At 36.0% G+C, this 22,087-nt stretch overlaps 1 protein-coding gene across 6 annotated transcripts in view; it reads right to left on the bottom strand.

Moving 5' to 3' along the window:
* Positions 1-22,087, bottom strand: part of Exoc6 (exocyst complex component 6) — a 127,557-nt gene that overhangs the window by 33,473 nt on the left and 71,997 nt on the right. For all 6 annotated transcript variants that reach the window (XM_070021213.1, XM_070021212.1, XM_070021209.1 and 3 more), the window contains exons 18-19: positions 18,073-18,252; positions 8,554-8,695 (exon numbers count right to left, since the gene is read on the bottom strand). In XM_070021213.1, the coding sequence (XP_069877314.1) occupies positions 8,554-8,695; positions 18,073-18,252 (322 nt within the window). The remainder of the gene's footprint in view (positions 1-8,553; positions 8,696-18,072; positions 18,253-22,087) is intronic.

Here is a 22,087-nt window from a genome sequence, read left to right as displayed (position 1 = left end):
AGTTAAATATGAAATAAACAAATATTTAATAATATTTTAAATTTAGTTATTTAAATTAATTACCTTCCATTTAAATTCACATAGACAATGCATACTTAGCATAGTAAAAATATTCCTAATGAGCTGGGTGCCTGTGGCTCATGCCTGTAATCCTAGCTACTAAGGAGACTGAGATCTAAGGATCGTGGTTCAAAGCCAGCCCAGGCAGGAAAGGCCATGAAACTCTTATCTCAAAAAACGACCAGAAAACTGGAAGTGGTGCTGTGGCTCAAATGGTAGACTGCTAGCCTTGAGCTGAAGAGCTGAAGGACAGTGCTCAGGCCCAGAGTTCATGCCCCATGACTGACCCCCTCCCCCCACCAAAAAACATTCTTAATGAATTCCTTCACAAAAACTAAATTATTGAGTTTTTAGCTAATTTAGAAACTCCTGAAAAGGAGGCATTTCTTTTACTTTATATATTCTGTGCCTGATATACAGGAAACATTCAATAAATGTGTACTGCATTAATAGTAATGTGTCTCATGCTCTAGGCAACTCTTGAGGTAGATTTTAAGTTCTTAATTTTTAAATCCCTTGAAGTATCCCTTCTTGGGTAATCTAAGTTCTCATTTTTTATATGACTTGTCATATTTGGAGTTTTTTTTCTTCTTTCTTGGGCAATCATTTAACTTTAAAAAAAAAAGGCAATGCCTGCTTCTCTAGTATGGTGTTTTTGTCTGTGTTTCAATCATACTTTTAAGGATTTTTTTTTTTTGAGGGAATGGGGGGGGTCAGTCATGGGGCTTGAACTCTGGGCACTGTCCCTCAGCTCTTCAGCTCAAAGCTAGTGCTCTACCACTTGAGCCACAGTGCCACTTCCGGTTTTCTGGTGGTTTATTGGAGGTAAGAATCTCAAGGACTTTCCTGCCAGGCTGGCTTTGAACCATGATCCTCAGATCTCAGCCTCCTTAGTAGCTAGGATTACAGGTGTGAGCCGCCGGCACCTGGCAGTATATATTTTTTAAACCCATATTGATCCTGGTCTTCAACCAAAATATATATATATATTTTTTTTTATTTTATTTTTTTGTCAGTCATGGGCTTGAACTCTGGGCCTGGGTGCTATCCCTCAGCTTTTCAGCTCAAGGCTAGCACTCTACCTACCACTTGAGCCACAGCACCACTTCCGTTTTTCTGGTGGTTAATTAATTGGAATAAGAGTTTCACAGACTTTCCTGACTGGGCTAGCTTTGAACCTCGATCCTCAGATCTCAGCCTCCTGAGTAGCTAGGATTATAGGATTTGGCTTCATGCCAAATTTTTAAAACACTCTAAATGTAGATTAAGAGAGGAGATACCTGACTTTATTGGAAACAGATATGATAACTAATAGATGAGAGCTCTACTATATGAATCTCCTGGGAAGAAGATTCAATTTGAATCAATGCAGATTAAACAACAAAATAAAATGCAGTCTGTGTGGGTTGTGATAATAAGAAGCCATCTTCCAAATTGGCAATCTACTAAATTTTAAGGCAATAAAAAATACTGAGGGAGTGGCAAATGGGAGAAAATGAGGGAGGAGGTAACAGTTTAAAAAGAAATGTACTCATTACCTTACTTATGTAACTGTAACCTCCTCCCCTTCATCACCTTTACAATAAAAAAAAGAGTAAAAGTAAAAATAAAGAAAAACCAATGATATTATCTGAACCTAGTGCCAGTGGCTCACATCTATAATCCCAGCTACTAAGGATCTTGGTTGAAACCATCCTGGGAAGGAAAGTCCAAAGGACTCTTATCTCCAATAAACAACTCAGAAAAAGCCAGAAGTGGTGCTGTGACTCAAATGGTAGAGTGCTAGCCTTGAGCAAGAGAAGCTCCAGGACAGCATTCAGGCCCAGAGTTCAAGCACCAGGACTGGTAAAAGCCAAAAAGCCAAAAACCAACTATCTGCATGCAAAAGTGCATTATTTATATATACTCACATTTCTTTTTTCTCTTAAGAGAAGGTCCTGCCCTCAGGACCTATAAAAGCATGAGAGAGGGTAGGAGAAAGGAAGGAAGAATACTATGAAGTTGGGCCCTATATATTTATTCCAATGGTACAAAAGTATATGACACCCTGAAATTAAACACAGGTGGCTCACACCTGTAATCCTAGTTACTCAGGAGGCTAAGATCTGAGGATGGTGGTTCAAAGCCAGCCCAGGCAGGAAAGTCTGTGAGATTCTTATCTACAATTAACTACCAGGAAACCAGGAGTTGGGCTATGGCTCCAAGCTAAAGAGCTCAGGGACAATGCCAAGGCCCTGAGTTCAAGCCACACAGCTACAAAAAAATAAAACAAACACAGTAGGAACTGGCTCTGAAAAAGCCTGTCCTAGGCATAAAGTTGTCTTCACTATAAGATAGGGAATGTATATTAGTTAAATGTAGACATAAAAACCATCTATCCAGGGTAGGCAGAATTGATGGGTGGAGAGGAGATTTCACTGAGTTATCACAGATCAAAAATCTGACAAAGATTGCATGGGAAAATGAGAAACCTAGGCTAAAGTCTCAAGACCTTCCTGGTAGAAGACAAAGACAGGTAACATAAAATAGGAAGGTTTTAAGTGATGAATATAAATACAAAGGGTGAGATACCCTATACTTCAATTTCTTCTTATATCAAGATTTAAAATAGCTAGCTGGGACTCAAATTTTGGCTTGGACCAGATTTATCATTAAATGGGATGACAACAGATGCCATCTAGTGGTTTGCCTGGTAGAATCAGAAGTTAGAATTAGACTTACTTGGTAACATGTGGCTGGCCAGAAGTAGTATGCAAGCTGTCAGGGTATTTGTCATCCTATCCTTATAAAACATAGTATCTAGTATTCTTTTTCTCTTGTAAGTAAACAGAAAATTATACTCAATCAAATAGTTTAGGTGTTATTAAAGCTAGGCAGAAATTCAGGTATCCAAAAAATATAACAATATTCAGCCTACTTTAAACATGACACAGACATATTCTCCTTATAACATCTACCTAATTTCCCCTTAATACTTCTTTTTTTTGGGGGGGGGTCCAGTTGTGGGGCCTGAACTCTGGGCCTGGGCACTGTCCCTTAGCTCTTCAGCTCAAGGCTGGCACTCTACCACTTGAGCCACAGCGCCACTTCCGACTTTTTTCTTTTTTGCTTATGTGGTGCTGAGGAATCGAACCCAGGGCCTCATGCATGCAAGGCAAGCATTCTACCACTGAGCCATCTTCCCAGCCCCTCCCCTTAATACTTCTATTTGGAGTCATATATCCCTTTCAAAAATGAAACTAAAGTCCACAAAAGAGAACTTTTTGTTTTGTTGATTTTGTGGGTTTTCTTTTTTTCTGTTTGTTTATGGTGGGTTAAGTCTTCATCCGAAGAAGAAAGAACAGATCTTCAGATGTACAATTATCAATCTAAGCATGGTAGTACACACCTGTAACCCCAGCCATTCAGGAAGACAGTAAATTTGACACCAGATTATGTAATTTGACTATACCCTGCCTCAAAATTAAAAATTAAAAAAAAAAAGAGTTGGCAACGTAGATCAATCATTTGCCTAGTGTGTAAGGTCTTCATCTTACTGGGTTGATCTTGTGATGTCCATACAAAAATACCTTCTTCGTCACATCAGGTGCCAGCACTTTCCAATCTGGAGCTTTTCTAGTACCTCTGGGCTTCAGATATTAAACTCTTAGTTGTGATAATCTCATTCATTATTTGTGTACTATCCATAAAAAGTATATAATACATAAATACATAGACCTAGTCTGGATACTCAAATATAAAACAAAGAATCTGGTTCCTTGAAGCGTAGGAAATATTCTGCATTTTGTTACTGATAAAAATATTTCAGAGGCACCTATGTAATAATGTGGTATAAGAATGATTATTTTTTCTTCTATAGGTTACATGTAAAGTACCCATACTGGGATCCAACCAATATATAGCAGACATTCAGTAAATATAAAACACAGCACATATGCAGATTCAGAACTCAGCATATGCCAAGCCTGGCAAATATACTCTCAACTAAGAAACAATTTATCTTGAATTTACAAAACCTTTAAAAGGATCAAGTGTTCGATGCAGTTCTCAAAGAAGTCTATCTTTATATTCCAAGAACACATTCCTAGTTATCTTCCCAACTTTCTCTGAACATGAAGTCATGCACTGACCCCCCACATAATACTTTCAGTCTAAGAAATTTTATCTCTAGATTATAGTCTGCTGCTATTCTTCTCTCAAAGTACTATGTACTTTTATAGAATTTACAGAATTGTTACCATGTAACGTATCTTTTACTATGAGTATAGCACTGTGCAGAATGCTTGAAATGCCTATCTACTTTGTTGAACTTAGTTAAACTACCTATCCTGGATGATTAAATCTCTTTTCTCTTCTCCCTGCCCATACCTTCCATTTCACTCCCACCCTTGATGATGGTATGCATTCTCTATGTTTCTTTCTTTGCATAGGTCTCTGGTTCTAACCATTTAATCATAACAAATTTACACATTCCCCCCTCTAAAATGTCCATAATCCATTCTCTTATTCCCACTTCCCAGGGTCAGGAACTCTTTATACTTTATGAAAAAGTATAATATTTTTCCAGTTTTCAGAATCTGTCTTGTTCTAACTCCATGTCCTTGTAACACTAAATTAACCCTACTCTGACACCGATTCCATCAAGTTTTGCTTCTGATTAGAAAGCGGTAGATTCCCTCAATTATAAAGTTTAAGTATTCATGAATCTAACTTTAGACTAGAAGTATGGCTCTGTGGTAGAGTGCCTGTTAAGCACTTGTGAAACCTCAAGTTTATTTTCCATCAACTTTATTATTTAAATTCTTTGACCTAAGCACCTTTTCTTTGTTATCCAGAATCTTTGGTAGTTCATGATCTCCAATCTAAGTTCTTCATCACTATATATTATATAGTTTGTTGGAATTCTAGATCTCTTGCTAGAATGCCACAGATTTGTAGGATTTAATATTCACCTTGAGAACATAAATATATAATTTATTAGGTATTATCTTAATATCCTAAAATAAAAACGAATAGTACCAGTGTAAGATTAGGGAAAAAAAAGAGTAATCACAAAAAAGATGGTAAAAGACACACAGATTTTAGAATGCCATAGTTTCAATTATTTGAGAGTACATTCTGACAATCAAAGGATTTGTCCTAATAGTTAAGAGTATGGAACACTGTGTTTGATAGTTCAAATTACATATCATATTGTTTCTTCTACCTCTGTGTATAAGACACTGATATTGAACAGAAGATAGTCAAACCAGTTTGTAGAAGACCAGTTTGTAGAAGAATATAAGAGCAGTTTTCATGTAATTGTTTTATAGATGAGGATCTGCTTTTTCTTCCCTTTATGACCATCCAGCAGTTTGGCTGCTCTCTATCCATAGATGACCAGATGAGAAAGGAAGATGGAGAGAGCTAATAGCTGTGTACATTTAACTTGTGTGCCATGATAGGAGTTGAGTCCATATGGGAAAAATGTGAATTTTATATAAGACATAAAAAGAAGACAGCCCTATAGGAGTGTTTTGGTGAGAACACTTCTTCTGATTGGAAAAAAGGCACAATATAAACTAGTGGTGACTCTAACCCTTAGGTAGAACTTGATCAACTAAAAGTTTATAGATAAAATAGTTTTAGCTCAAAAAAAAAGAAAGAAAAAAATAGTTTTAGATCAATGTAATCTACTGACATAATCGTAAGAAATGTATCATATGCAAATATATTTCATGAAGAGTAGTTAATCCTTTAAATTGGATATCAAGGACTAGCTGGACAACTCCACAGCAGGGTTATCTGAGAGATGACTTTAGAGTGGAGGAGTATATGACTGGTAATACATATGTATTACAGGGTGTTGGGGGTGGGAGGAGTGATCTTTTAACTTCTAGGATTTTACTTCTGAGCTATCTCCATCTCCCAGTGGATTCCCAGGATACCCAGACTTCTTTTTATTTATTTATTTTTTCTTTTGCCAGTCATGGTGCCTGAACTCTGGGCCTGGGCACTGTCCCTCAGCTCTTCAGCTCAAGACTAGTGCTCTACCCAGACTTCTTTACATTACTATTTTACCAAGCACTCTAGTTTTTCATCTACCTAGCCAAATTCTTCTTTGCTCCCTTTCTTCACTTTTCTCAGCCGCAATATGGAGAAAGAATACTTTTGTGATCATCTAAAAGTTAACTTTGTATTTTAAAAACTTCTTCCAGATTTAAAATATTACTTAAAAAGGGTTAAAAGTTATTTTTAAAACTCTCTTCTCTTACATTGTTTTAATTTGGGGAGGGGAAGGGAAATAACAAAATGCTGAAATAAGGATACAGGTTGACCCATTGTAACAATGAGATATTCAAGACACTATGTTGAAAAACAAACTTTACAGCTTGGGGGGTGGGGAGAGGGAGGAGTTGGGGAGATGGGGTGGGAAGGGATGGTAGGGGAAAAGGAGGTAACAATGCTCCATAGGAAATGTACTCATTACCTTACTCATGTAACTGTAACCCCTCTGTACAGTATTTTTACAATAAAAAAAACATTAAAAAAATTCTTCTCATGTTTGTTAAACTAAGTTCCATTTTTACATGATCAAAGATATGAGTCACAGATTAAAATTTCCTTTACAACAGAAAAAGATTTTATTATTTATACTACACTATTTAAAGTAAAAAGTTGGCTTTTTCAAAAGAACATTTAACACCAGAGGTAGAAAAATAAACATGAAAATGTAATCGAGGGGCTGGGAAAGTGGCTCAGTGGTAGAGTGCTTGACTTGCATGCAAGAGGCCCTGGGTTTGATTCTTGAGCACCACATAAGCAGAAAAAGCCTGAAGTGGTCCTATGGCTCAAGTGGTAGAGCGCTAGCCTTGAGCTGAAGAGCTGAGGGACAGCGCCCAGGCCGAGTTAGGCCCCATGACCGATAAAAGAAAAAGAAAAAAAAAGAAAAAGTAATCGATCAATTTACATTTGCTCAGTAAGTACTGAGTGCGTGATTTTATATTAAGAAGTAACGATTACAGTAATATAAATGGTAACAGATAGAGCCAACCAAAGGCAAAAATCTTCAGGAAAGCCAAGTTAGCTCCTATGATTTGCCTCTAAGTTTTGGCCTTTTCCTTTCTATTATCTCCAGTGCCAGAACCTTAGTTCCTACCAGGATAGGGTTTATCCTTCTTGTACTTGACTCCAGAAATCCTTAACTAAATTAAATCAAACTCAGGACTTCTTTTGATCTTCTCCAAGATATCAGTCATTTTAAAAGGAGACTTCAGTTAACTCTATCCATAGGAGTAACTAAAAGTAGAAATTATCCTATAGCAGGACAGTGAAGCAAAGGTATAAGATAAATGTGATTTTCCTTAAGAATAGTTAGACTAGCCCTTTGTGGAAAAGTAAGAACACATAGAAGTTTAGACACCTTAAGTTATCTAACCAAGCAGCATTTCCATCATTAGGCAATAAATCTAATTGAGAAGACATAACAGAAGCCAACAGAAGTTTTTTTTTTTTTTTTTTTTTTTTTTTTGGTCCGGTTGTGGGGCCTGAACTCTGGGCCTGAGCACTGTCCCTCAGCTCTTCAGCTCAAGGCCAGTGCTCTACCACTTGAGCCACAGCACCACTTCCGGCTTTTTTCTTTTTGCTTATGTGGTGCTGAGGAATCGAACCCAGGGCCTCAGGCATGCAAGGCAAGTGCTCTACCACTGAGCCAACTTCCCAGCCCCCAACAGAAGTTTTTAACCAACTAACAACCAAAGTTACATAAAAGATTTAATAACACAAATGCCTCAAGTAATACCTATGTAAAGTATTTACATACACAATGCCATCTGGAATAATCTCATAAGACAACTGAAAAAAAAACTTTTAAGAATTCAGTTTAAATTGGGTGTACAGCTTAGTGGGACAATGTATCTTAGCATGGTACCAGGCCATGGACTCAATTTTCAGTATGAAAGAACAAATGAGGGAGCTGGGAATGTGGCTCAGTGGTAGAGTGCTTGCTGGCATGCATAAGGCCTTGGGTTTGATTCACAGCACCATATAAACAGAAAAAGCTGGAGGTAGCGCTGTGGCTCAAGTGGTAGAACACTAGCCTTGAGCACAAAGAGGCTCAGGGACAGTGCCCAGGCCCTGAGTTCAAGCCCCAGGACCGGCAAAAAAAAAAAGAAAGAAAGAAAGAAAGAAGGAAAGAAAGAAAGAATACAAGAAAGAATACAGGAAAGAGTACAAGAAAGAAAGAATACAAGAAAGAAAGAAAGAATACAAGAAAGAAAGAAAGAATACAAGAAAGAAAAGAAATGTGTTTCTAATTATTTCTAGACTAAGAATATCAGTTGATGTTGAGTTTAGAAACATAAAAATTAGTGTTTGGGGAAAATATTTTTATATATACAAATTAAGTATTTTGTAGTGAGTTTTGAGAAAAAAGTTATCTTCTATTACATTTTTTCATATAATTTAAATATAGATTCCTAGAAATGCACGAAAGTTAACCAAGATAGTACTTACATTCACACTGTATGACATCTAAGTTAAATTGTTGAACAGCTCCCATGCTTATCTGTTTTAATTCATTGTCCAATAGCATCTGCATTAAGGATGTTGACAGATGCTGGCAGGCTGACATGCAAGCTGTCTGGGCAACTTTCCCCTATTTAAAACAAACAATCAAACCCAAAACACAGATAAGCAAGCATAGAAAAACATCATAAAATGCCACAAAAATTATATACTTGCCATTTTTGTTGCCACAATAGTGATTATTGGCTTTTCTATTTCTGTATTCTGAATGGTGATGCCTTTGTATTATAGGAATTAAAATTCCTGTTTCTCAGGATATAATATCATTAAAGCTCAAAACAAATTAAAATACATTATAACAAATCTCTTGAAAAATCTCAAATATTTTTAATTGTGCCAGGCAGAATGATGCATACCTGTAATCCAAGCACCCTGGAGGTGAAGGCAAAAAGATCACAAGTTTGAGGCTAGTCTGGGCTATACAGACTCTGTCTCAAGAAGCCAAGAAAAGTAAATAAAATTAAATATGAGATTTATGACATAAAAATCACTATCATGTTGACAAAACATCCTGATAATACTCTCTTTTGTATTAATGGTGTAATTTGTATTATATTATTATTTAAACTGGTACCTAAAGTTCAAAATATACTTTGAGTCCTAAGTCCCATTCAAACTCTTAGTCTATTGCATAGCATCAATTACTGACGCTATGAGGAATATGACTTCAAATTAATCTCTTTTCAATCAAATTCATGCTATATTTAATTTCAAAAGTTTTAAAAATCACCTAGTAATCTAGAAATATGTAGTTAAGTGCTGGGAAGGTGGCTCAGTGGTAGAGTGCTTGCCTTGCATGCATGAGGCCATGGGTTCGATTCCTCAGCACCACATAAACAAAAAGAAAAAAGCCAGAAGTGGCACTGTGGCTCAAGTGGTAGAGTGCTAGCCTTGAGCTGAAGAGCTGAAGGACAGCGCCCAGGCCCAGAGTTCAGGCCCCACGACTGGACCCCCCCCCACAAAAAAAAGAAATATGTAGTTAAGCAAACTGCAACTTCTGTGGTTCTCACTCATTATAATATATAACACAGCTAAAAAATATTTTCTACAACAATGAGCTCCTAAAATTCTATAGGAACTGTCACTGATAAAGTTATTTTCTTAAAAATAACATTTTAAAAATTGTAGCCCATAGATTACGCAGCTGAACCACAATACCACATCATTTTATTATAAACCATTTTTGGGGTCAAGCTTTGCAGGAGAAGCTTAAAGTATTATGCTGGGCTCAAGTAGCTCACCCCTGTATTCTTAGCTACTCAGGAGGCCCAGATATGGCAATTACAATTCAAAGCCATTCCTGGAAGGAAAGTCCTTAAGACTTTCACCTCCAGTTAACCAGCAAAAAAGACACAAGTGGAGCTATGGCTTACGTGGTAGAGTGCTAGCCTTCAGTAAAAAAGCTCAGGGATAGCACCTGGGCCCCAAGTTCATTGGCCCATGATAGACACACACACAAAAAGAGAAAGTAGCCAGGTGCCAGTGGTTCACGCCTGTAAGCCTAGCTACTCAGGAGGCTGATATCTAAGGATCGCAGTTCAAAGCCAGCCCAGGCACAAAAGTCTGTGAGACTCCTGTCTCCAATAAACCACTCAGAAAACTGGAAGTGGCACTGTGGCTCAAGTGGTAGAGCACTTGCCTTGAGTTGAAGAGTTGAGGGACAGCCCCCAAGCCCAAAGTTCAAGCCCCATGACTGACAAAAAAAAAAAAAAAAAAAGTATTGTAAGACTCTTTTAGGCATAATTTTCCAGCAGTAATACTGCTTATATGGTGGCTATCTTCAACTGACAATTATGTGACTTGATGATGGACTCTCTCCCGTAAGTAGAGCTCAAATGTCTATGAATATAGTTAGAGAAAATGACATTTAGAAGACATGTTATGTTTTGCCTCATTTCCATTAACACATATTTACCAAGTGATACATGATAGTTGTGTTTCTCTTACTCACTGCAAAGATCAATAATGCTACAATGCCATGAAAAATGTCTCTCAAACAATGCTACAACTTGCTAGTACCAAAACATTTATGTGGCATTGATTTGAAAAGGACACAAATATATTTTCATGATGTAATTTATTAGACTATTCTTTAAACATTAAAAATCAGACTAGAACGAAGTTATTTTATGAGTCTTTAAAATTTAGACACTATGCACAATAGAAAACTACATATTTGAAAATGGAATGTCAATATCTCAATTAAAAAACTTTATAGAGATAAAAGCCAATGAAAACAATATATTTGACAGATACTGATGAACTGCCAAAAAGGAATGTAACAAACAATGAAAAACCCAGCATGCTTCAAGATCTCCTAAACCCAGAGGAATTAGTCTGGGAGACATGCAGTTCCATTCCCCAAGTAGAAAAATATCAATATGAATGGGGGGTGATAATAAAAGCAGAAAAGGGAGAAATCAATGGCATGTCATTTAATACAATATACTAGGCTTAAGAATATTTAATAGAAATGTCATTTTGACTTAATGCAAAAACTAATACATTTTAGCTTAATGTACTTCTCCATCAAATTAGCTCCGTGTCCTATTGCAAGTATAATGTACTAATTGCAAAAGCAGATCAATAAATTGCCAAAAATCATTCAATCCACTTCATAAACAAACTACAAAGTAATGGAAGAGGTACTGTTTTTAGAAAACTTTTAAAATTCAACATGGGCTCAGGGGCTATAAATAACTATACAGCAATACCACTTGAAGGCGAAAATGATGGCAGGATACAGCTATAGGCTATTCTACAAGTGTGATGGAAATACTCAATGAAAACAGTCACAAACTTAGCTCTTCTATGTAAATAACATGTAATAATCAACTCCTAACACTAAATTTCTTTTAAATACATTGAACATGTACTGTTTTTAACAATACTTTTTCTTGTCTTGAAAGTAGAGCAACAATGACTTTATTATTTTTTTGTTATTATAAAGGTGATGTACAGAGGGGTTACAGTTACGTAAATCAGGTATTGTCATTTCTTTTTTGACAATGTCACCGTTTTCCTCACTCACTCTCTAAGTCAACAACACTTTTAAAGATATATGTAATATTTTATAAAATTTTCCAGTGAAATACTTCCTTTCTATACATCAAAATTTAAGTTAATAATAATCATGTGGTCAAATTCATCAAATTTTAATTTTATCTTGTAAGATTACATATTCATTTATTTTTTAATGTGTAGTTTCTACCTGCAGTATGTGTAGAACCATTTTCCAATTTCATCGGATACTAATTTTCAGAGAGAAAACTGTTAATGTCACCAAAGTCTGCATACCCCCAAAATATATTTGTTTATTTCTGATGTCTATGGCATATTTTGCTATTACCAAAACCCCAACCTCAGAACTATTATTACTATGGTTGATGTTTTTAATATATCACTTTCTAAAATAAAAATAACATTAATACTTTCACAATTATCTTTAAAAACTCAATCTTTCATTAAAGACTATTAACAAAAAACATTGCACATTTAATAAACTTTTTCCTGTCCTTTTCTGAAAAATTGCACAAATTAACGTTTTCTTTCTCTTTAACCAAGTTCAATAAATAAACACCTGCTAAACTTTTTAACAATAACTACATTTTTTGCTTTGTTTTAACAATTTTGCTTAAAAACAACTTGCAAAGAGAAAAAAGTCTTAGACAAACTTCTTATATTTCAAAGGAACTTGTAAAAGAGAATCTGCTGACATATTAGATCCTTTTTGCATTACCCCAAAGCTTTTCTTCTTAGAACAATTGTGGTAAAGAGACATTTGGCTCCTAGAAAATTCCCAAAGGGTCAACCATATGCATCCTTCCATGGCACCTTCTCAGTGCTGCTTTCTACATTCATGTCTCAAAAGCAGCTTTCATCATTTACTTGTGTGTCAGTCAATATGATTTATGGACTGCATTCAACAAAGTCAAAGCATATAGAATGAGAAATATGACTACAATCTGCTAATTTGTTTTGTATTGAGCCATTTAAGAGTCAAAGACCTAATGTCAGACTGAGACCAGCAACACAATTAACCAGCCGGTGACAGATTCATCCATCCTCCCTGCCAGGGTGTGCCAATCAAAGACAGCATGAGGCGACATTTGGTGAAATCAGTAAGAAAACTCATTCTCTAAATAACCTATGTAAGACCTTGATTGACAGTTTTTGAATTTAGTTTGTGGAACACAGCCACTCTTTACCCAATAGTCCCTCACTGCAAGCTGTGAAATAAGGCTTTTAATGCCAATCACAAGAACAATAAACCACTAACCCCTAGCTTCAGTCTAAAAGGCATAAAAAGAAATGCACCTCTGTTTACATGTTAAGCAAAAATTTCAAAATAATTTACTATTTTAGGTTAGGCTAAGGATAGTTGGTTTCTTTTGAAACATCATGAAATAACATGGCAACAAAACTAAAACACATTTTACCAGCTTATGGCTCAGCTTATTTCAGTTTCAAAGTAACATTTTCATGGAATTCTAATATAATGGGAAAATGTGGAATATTTAAAAACCAATTTGGCACCTTAAATTTTCATTTCAAGTTTATATGCGTTTCTTATTTCAAAGATCTCACCATTCTTTTATTTCAAAGATCTAATTTTTAAAAAACGATTTTGTTTCAACAGTAATAATCTGAACATACTTTTCAAAGTGCTTTTATACTCTTTTAAGTACCTGTAATATAAAAACATGCTCTTGAAATCACACCATTCTTTCTGCATTGATCTACTCTTCCTCAAAGGTCCCAGAACAGTCTATTTTCTTTATTTATAGCCCCACCAAAAAACCTTATTCTATTTACTTAAGTAAAAAAGAAATATATAGACATAAATATATTGTGCATTATATTAGTCTTTAAATTGATAACAGGCTTTGGCTTAAAAGGTTATGTAACCCTTCTCAGGAAAAAAAAGTGAAAGCAGTCATGCTCTACTTGAACCAAAAAACCTAACATGGGTAAGAAAATATATCAATTCTCATCCTGCTTCTAAAGTTATTTAAATTAGTAGATTGCTATTTAATACAAATTCATTGCATCTCAGGTTGCTACATAAATTTCAGTTATGAGACTGAAACAGTCTTTTCAGAGGCAAAAAGAGGAAGGAAAGACTCTCAAGTCACAATGAATAACCTGTTAAGTATACAGACTGAAAGAAGTCTTTCATCAAATGTGGAGTAAACATGAAAACTAGAAATAAGACTCTTAACTGAAATATAAATAAAGATGCATAGTTGAAAAGTTGAAATTTTAATTAAGATGTAATATTTCTCCCATTTTATATAAGAACCACCAATCTAAAGTCTTAAATGTATGAAACTATATTTTATTAAAATGTAAAAAATGTTATTAAATCAGAAAAACTATAACCTTAGAATAAAATGTGAAAATTTCTTTAAGATAACTTCCCAAATAAACAAGGCTTCCTTTACTAATAACGTAAATTTTCTAACTCACCACTTTATATATATTGAAGTAACTCAAATTCCAAATACAGAATGAATGAGTTATAAAGGTTTAAGTATCAAGATAAATTTCTTTTGTGAGTTTTAATAACTCTGATACTACTTTGCAGACAGACTTTTAAGGTTATGCCAAAAAATTCATAGGTCTATCAAAATATACTCACTCTGGCACTCCCAACATTTTCCCAAATACCTTTCTATTTCTCTTACACTTGCTTTCTATCCTCATCTAATTACTGCTATCACTTCAAAAACTGGTTACCACATCAATTAACCACAATCCCCATAAGCAACTACAAATCCCTCTTCTCCTGTTTTAGGCTTTTGCACTTTCTGCTTATAATAGTTTTCAATCAAGTGAGGGAGCAACATAAATGTTTTCTCTAGAGGGGAGAGAAGAAGGCAGGGAAGGAGAAAGAGGAGAGAGAAAATAGAACATGATTATCTTAAAAATGAAATAAAACTTTTTTCTAAAGTAAGCAAACATTAGAGCTACCAATAATACACAGCACATTCCTATTTCCCTCAAAAGTATTCCAATCATAGGGTTCATCAAACTTTGGCAGCCTTTTATTTTAAAACTAAACAAAAAAGAAAAACAATTTTTTGAACACAGTTTTAGATGACAAAGAGAATATACTTTTTTTTTTTTTTTTGTCCATCATGGGGCTTAAATTCTGGGCCTAGGTGCTGTCCCTGAGCTCTTCAGCTCAAGGTGAGCGCTCTACTGCTTGAGCCACAGCGCCACTTCCAGTTTTCTAGTGGTTTATTGGAGATAAGAGTCTCACAGACTTTCCTGCCCGGTCTGGATTTGAACCGTGATCTTCAGGTCTCAGTCTCCTGAATAGCTAGGATTACAGGCGTGAGCCACCGAACGTACGTTTTTAGCTCTCTAGTACATTCCTGTTGTCATGGCACACCTAAGTATCTTCAATGTCATACCAACTTGAATAGGTGGAAAGAAAATGAATGGATAAGCAAAGCAATAAAAGTCTCGAGAAGTCAAGGTTTTGAAGAAATTCCTCTGCTTGATACTTGGAAGTGATTAAATATTAATGGCCTGTAACTCTTCTCACTTGACAAATGTAAGAAAAGCAAGAGAGGGGCTGGGAAGGTAGCTCAGCGGTAGAGTGCATGCCTTGCAAGCATGAGGCCCTGGGTTCGATTCCTCAGCACCACATAAACAGAAAAAGCCGGAAGTGGCGCTGTGGCTCCAGTGGTAGAGTGAGGGACAGCACCCAGACCCAGAGTTCAGGCCCCATGACCGGCAAAAAAAAAAAAAAAAAGAAAAGAAAAGCAAGAGAAATTAGAGGAAATTAGAGGAGGTTAATTTTCCTTGTGGTTGAATCTTAATACTATGGGCAATTCACAAATTCATGTAGAAAACAAGTGTACCAGAAGCCATTTTTTTTTTTTTTTAAAACATTGATCCTGTTGCTTGAACTCAAGGCCTGGGCATTGTCCATAAGCTTCTTTTGCTCAAGGTTAGCATTCTACCATTTGAGCCACAGCACCACTTCCAGCTTTTTCTGCTTAGGTGGTACTGAGGAATTGAACCCAGGGCTTCATGCATGCTGGGCAAGCATTCTACCACTAAGCCACATTCCCAGCCCTACAAGCCATTCTTAAGGCAATAACTATGATAGTTGTATGCTATATCCTTTTTTATTTTTTTCTTATTCTAATTTCTTTATATAAGCATCCAGTTCTGAGGATCAGGGCTATATAATAATGAAAATTTACTATTTTATATCCTTAGTTTTATATTTACAAAGATATTGTCAGAATTTTTTTGGAGGTGAGGTGTAGAGGTGATTTCCACATAACAGTTAATAAACTGGACAAATGCCATTTAAATCAACCCTTTCTGTCTCTTTTTAATACATGTAGATGCTGATATAAGCATAATCAAGATTTAAAATCTAGCAAAGGAGGTCTCTGTCATTCAAGGATTTATGATTCAATCTTTTGAGAGATTCTGAGAGTCTAGTATAAGAAGGACTTCATTTCCTAAGGCACACATTTGAATGGCATGCTCTGTAAAATGGGATAATAAGGAGTCATGCTCAGAGACTGGGTGTAGTCAATGTCCTCATTTTCCTAACTGAATGTGGCCTGGCTATGTTCTGTTAGTTGTCATTGATAAAGTAAATCCCATTAAGATCTATGGTTTTAAAAATTGCATCTTTTGATGGACTATCCTTATCTCCAGATTTGCAGATTCTCAGTTTTGTTCTATCCTTATCCTGAAGGACAAAGGCTTTCTAGACAGGCTTTTTAGACACAAGTCTAAGCCCTAGATTATGACAATAGAGGTGGTATGGATATTAAGTCACCTCCAGTTTGGGAGAAATGCAGGGTGGATTTTAAGAATAAGAGAACTACATCAAAAGAAGGGAAGATATATATTAAAACAAAACAAACCCACAAAGAACAGGGAGAAAGGCGATCAAGGTAAACTATTTATCCTTTTTTTCTAAGAATAACTTTCTACATGACAGCCCACAATGTTCTGAATGAAGAATAAATCCTTACAGACAGCTACTACAGATCTGTGCCAACTGCTACTTCTCTTGCTTCCAAAGAATTAACAGAGATTTTAATGTCAATGCTACCACCTACCACATGGATTTCCATAAAAGATAGAAAGGTCTTACAACAACATGATAGCTTTCCTACAAGGGCTAAAGACTCCCAGATAAAAGAAAAGGAAACGATTAAAAGGTGGTTTCCCACAGTCTGGACTTCTCTATGAAACACTAGTCTAAACATGCTCCTGTATGGGACTTTTTCTGCAAAGTCTAATCTCTTAACTTTTTGAAATATAGTACCTTGTATAAGTTTTTTTTTTATAACAATGTTACCAACATCTATGTCTACTGTATTTCTATTATCTGTTCCTGACCTACAAGTATTCTATAAGTAAGAACACAGCTCTCTAATCTCCTTTTTCCATTATTGTTTCCTCCATATAAGGATGAACAACAGGGCTGGGAAGGTGGCTCAGTGGTAGAGTGCTTGCCTTGCATGCATGAAGCCCTGGGTTCAATTCTTCAGCACCACATGAGCAGAAAAAACCGGAAGTGGCGTTCTGGCTTGAGTGGTAGAGTGCTAGCCCTGAGCTGAAGAAATGAGGGACAGCACCCAGGCCCAGAGTTCAGGCCCCATGACCAGCAAAAAAAAAAAAAAAAGATGAACAACAGAACAGATGTTCTAAAGTATCACCTGATCTTGGCTTGCAGTAAAAATCTCCTTAACTTTTCAGTTCTGATCTTCCTTTTGCTGCCTTTTTTTTCCCTCACAACAAAAAGGTAATCTTGATATAAACAATCTCTTACAAATTTTAACTCTCTCATTTCAACTTCTGACTGCTGAACTCAAAACAAGGGTGTCTATATTTTTCTTTTTTTCCTCCCATCACAGGATACAGGTTAAAATCCTGGAATTCTACCATCCTTATCTGCAAAAATCCAAGTAACATTTTAAACATGAATCTTCTGTTGCCATCTGGTAGTAAAACTTGCAGATAATAAATTTTCATTTGTGGGCTGGGAAGGTGGCTCAGTGGTAGAGCGCTTGCCTTGCATGCATGAGGCCCTGGGTTTGATTCCTCAGCACCACATAAGCAAAAAGAAAAAAGCCAGAAGTGGCACTGTGGCTCAAGTGGTAGAGTGCTAGCCTTGAGCTGAAGAGCTGAGAGCTGACAGCACCCAGGCCCAGAGTTCAAGCCCATGACCGGACCCATAAATAAATAAATTTTCATTTGTGTTTAGTACTGAATCTTATGGTTTAATACAGTACAAGTGCATTTATCTAACCACAGAGATAACATATAAAGTGGATATTGGCAGTTCTCCAAATTCTACAGCTTTCTACTACTACCAAAGTCTGTGAAAATTACTAAATTTAACTTCTAAAATACAACCTTAGTAAGCAAACTTGCACAAGTTTTGCAATTGTTTATACTTACAGGCAAATGAGTAAATACTTGAAATATGCTTCTCAAAAAATTAATAAGATCCATCAAATAACCACTAGCTCTTCCATCTGGCTCAGACATTGTCCAGTCATAATCAGCAAGCTGAACAAATTCATCAATTTTTTGATTAAGTTTGGTATATATTTCTCCTTCTGCTGCATGCCGAGCATCCTGATAGGGACAAAAATAATGAAAAGAAATAATAATACAAGTCGAGCGTAAATAAAATTTTCTTAAAAGTCCAAATTTTAAGTAGAATTTTCTTTCTTCTATTATTTTAGTTATTTATTTAAACTTCAGGAAAACTGTTAGGTTTTTTTTGCTGGCAATACTCTGTTTAATTCACTTGTTATTCTTTCCTTCTTCACTTCCTCATTCCCTCTTCTCTCTCCCTCACTTCCCTCCTTTTTGGCAGTACTGGGTCTCATGCTTGCTAGACAAGTGCTCTACGATTCAAGCCACACTCCCAGCCCTTTTGCTTCTGTTATTTTTGAGATAGGTCTCTTTTTTTTTTTTTTTTTTTTGTCCAGATACAGTTGGATGATAGGCAAACACCACAACACCCAACTCTTTCTGCTGAGATAGAACTGCATGAACTTTTTTGTTTAGATTGTCATAGAACTCTGATTCTCCCAGTATCAGCCTGTAATACAACTGGAATGACAAGTACATACCACCATACCTAGCCATTGGTTGGGATGGGAGTCTCATTAACTTTCAGCCAGGATAGCCTCAAACCTCAATCCTTCCAATCTCTACTTCCTCAGTACCTAGAATGACAAGCATAAACCACCATGCCTAGCTCTTCTTCTCTTCCTAGCTTCATTATCACTTTCTCTTTCTTTCTTTTTTCTCTTTCTCTCTCTTTTATCTCTCTTTCTCTCTCTTTCTCTTTTTTCTTTCTTTCTTTGTTGTTGTCATTGGTCATGGGACTTGAACTCAGGGCCTAGGCCCTGTCCCTGAACTCTTTTGCTCAAGACTGGTGCTCTACCACTTTGGGCCACAGCACCACTTCCTGGTTTGAGTGGTTATTGGAGATGAGTCTCACAGGGACTTTTCTGCCAAGGCTGACTTTGAAATTCTAAGATTTCAGCCTCCTGAGTAGCTAGAATTACAGGCATGAGCCACCAGCGCCCAGCTCACCTTTTCATGTTTAAGTGATCAGATATTTCATGAGATATATCTTTTCCAAAAAGACTATTAGAAAAAGAAAGTGAGAAACAGAAATTGTCAAGAATGCAGAAGATCATACTTACTGATTTACTAAGAAAAAGTAAAAGTTGGACTATCACCAAAAAAAAAAAAAAAAAACAAGTAGAATACAGTTGTCTTTCCAAATCTACAAGTTGATTGTAGAAGTGCCGTCTCCCCACAAATACCAAATTCCAAATGGACTAAAGTCACTTACATAAAATAGTGTAGTATTTGCATAAAATTGACACATTCTCCTGAGTACTTTATACCCTCTCAATTACTTACAATACCTCATATAAAATGATGCCACAAGTTGTTATATTGTATTGTTTAGAGAACTATGGCAAATTCTGTAATTGGTTTAAGCCACAAGTGTGGAACCTGTAAACACAGAGGACAGTTATAGATGCTAGGCTTTGAGTTTAGATTATGATTGAATTAAGCCTGGGCAAAGAAAAAAGACAATATCAAAATCAACTTTTCCACAAATCTAGAAATTAAAAATTTCCAGCAATTCAGACAGTATTTCTTCAAGAAAAACAACTGAATCTTGATGAGTTTTATGCCATTTTACTGTTTTCCATAGTCTCTCCCTTCCTTTAGTTCCATAGTACCCTTGAAAATCCAGATCATGGAATTGTAAAAACAGCTGACCAGTCACAAAGGTGGAAGAATACCCGTGGTACTCTTTAAAAGCTACATTCTCTGTGTATTATCATTACTTATTGGGTCATTTCCTAGAAGACTTCAGCCCTTCTTACAGGGATGTCTTTATTTGACCTGAATTATAGCTTGTCTGGAACAAAGTACCTCCCTGTCCTCCAGTATACTGGAGATAGTAGATAACAGTTGTTACACAATAGATAAACCAAAAACTTAAAAGGAAAAAATTGGGAAATTGGGTGTTCAAAAATATCTTTGAAAAGTCCTGATATTCCCAAGAATCTAGACTTCACATGTACATATAGGACTGCACATACTCAGGAAATATCTGAGAAACTCTAAACTCTCATTTATGATACCCTGAAGCTCTGTGCAAGAAGAAAATGAAAGCTAAGGCAGAGTTGTTAACTTCCTATCTCAATATTTCAGTCAAGCCCCAACATCAACAGACCCATCTGGCAAAGACTGGAAACATAATGGTGCCAGGTTTTTATGGAAATCCATGTCTAATCATTAGCTGAACATTAAGCAAATCAAGTGGAGACTTCATGGCCTACATAAAAAAGAATTTAAAAACTGCTTAAAGATTCTAGGATACAAGATTTGTTAATGCATATTTTAAACAAGAAGTACAGAATCAGCAGGTGAAATTCAATATTAACCATTAAATATGCTTATAGCTCTCTTAGCAAATCTCCTTTTATTAGAGTAGGAGTAATACATGGATATAAGGACAGAAAGGTCAGTAAGAGTTTACGAAAAACCTAATATAAAAGCTAAAATCTGGGAATGTGGCTTAGTGGTAGAATGTTTGCCTAGCATGCATGAAGCCCTAGGTTCGATTCCTCAGCACCACATAAACAGGAAAAACCAGAAATGGCACTGCAGCTCAACTGGTAGAGTGCTAGCCTTGAGCCAAAAGAAGCTCAGGGACAGTGCCCCAGGCCCTGAGTTCAAGCCCCAGGACTGGCAAAAAAAAAAAAAGCAGCTAAGAATTTTTGGATAAAGGTCCAAAATTTCAATCTCCACCTATATTATATTAAATGATACTGTTCAGTGTCTTTTACAGTTGTTTCTCCTATGAGCTTGTTAAGAAAAGGGATAGGTATTTGTATCCTCAAGGCCTAATAAAATGCTCAGTATATAACTGATATATAGTGAATTGCTCTAAACTATCTCCTTCAAACTTTATAATAAACACATTGTCAATCTAATTTTATAGATGAGACATTTGTAATCATTACTATTCTTTTAAAAAACTTGCTCAACTCCCTTGGCAACAGTCTAATTTCAGAGCACATATGCTGACAGCTCTATATATTACTAAATAAATGAATGCCTGCTTTTATGCTCCTGTTTTAATAACTAATTGTGTAAGTTCACAGACTCTGGTATTATTCTGTTTTTGTCTTATTTATCAGAATAATTGTACAAGCACAAGAGTCATCAAAGGGATATATGATTTGAAGAGAAGTGTGTGTGTGTGTGTGTGTGTGTGTGTGTGTGTGTGTGTGTGTGTGTGTGTGTGTGTGTGTGTGTGTGTGTGTGTGTGTGTGTGTGTGTGTGTGTGTGTGTGTGTGTGTGTGTGTGTGTGTGTGTGTGTGTGTGTGTGTGTGTGTGTGTGTGTGTGTGTGTGTGTGTGTGTGTGTGTCTTGAGGCTTGAACTCAGGGCCTAGGTGCTGTCCCTGAGCTTTTTTGTTCAAGGCCAGTGCTCTACTACTTGGAGATAAGAGTCTCATGAACTTTCTTGCCTGTGCTGGCTTCAAACTGTGGTCCCCAGATCTCAGTCCCCTGAGTAGCTAGGATTATAGGTGTGAGCCACTGGCACCCAGCTAAGACATTTTTAAGACATTTTAAGTTGTTTGTAGACTTCATACTTTCAAAGTTTGGGTGAATGTTAACATTAAATAAGTTATTTCTAAATACAAATACACCAAATGTAAAATTTTGAATTATTACCACATAATTTTAGGAGGTAAATTAAGGAACTTAAAGGAAGATAGTAAGACAAGTATTCCTTTTAATAGAAAACTTTTAGAAATTGCTATGAGGCTAAACTAGTAAGCTTATTTTACAGATAAGGAGTCAGAACTTATTTTATCATTAGTTTAATGGAAGACTGAAATACAACTACTAGACTACCAATGTG

This window comes from Dipodomys merriami, unplaced genomic scaffold (assembly GCF_024711535.1).
Source record: "Dipodomys merriami isolate MVZ:Mamm:240054 unplaced genomic scaffold, mDipMer1.0.p SCAF_14, whole genome shotgun sequence".
Taxonomy (NCBI): domain Eukaryota; kingdom Metazoa; phylum Chordata; class Mammalia; order Rodentia; family Heteromyidae; genus Dipodomys; species Dipodomys merriami.
This window is presented reverse-complemented; position numbering and strand designations above follow the sequence as displayed.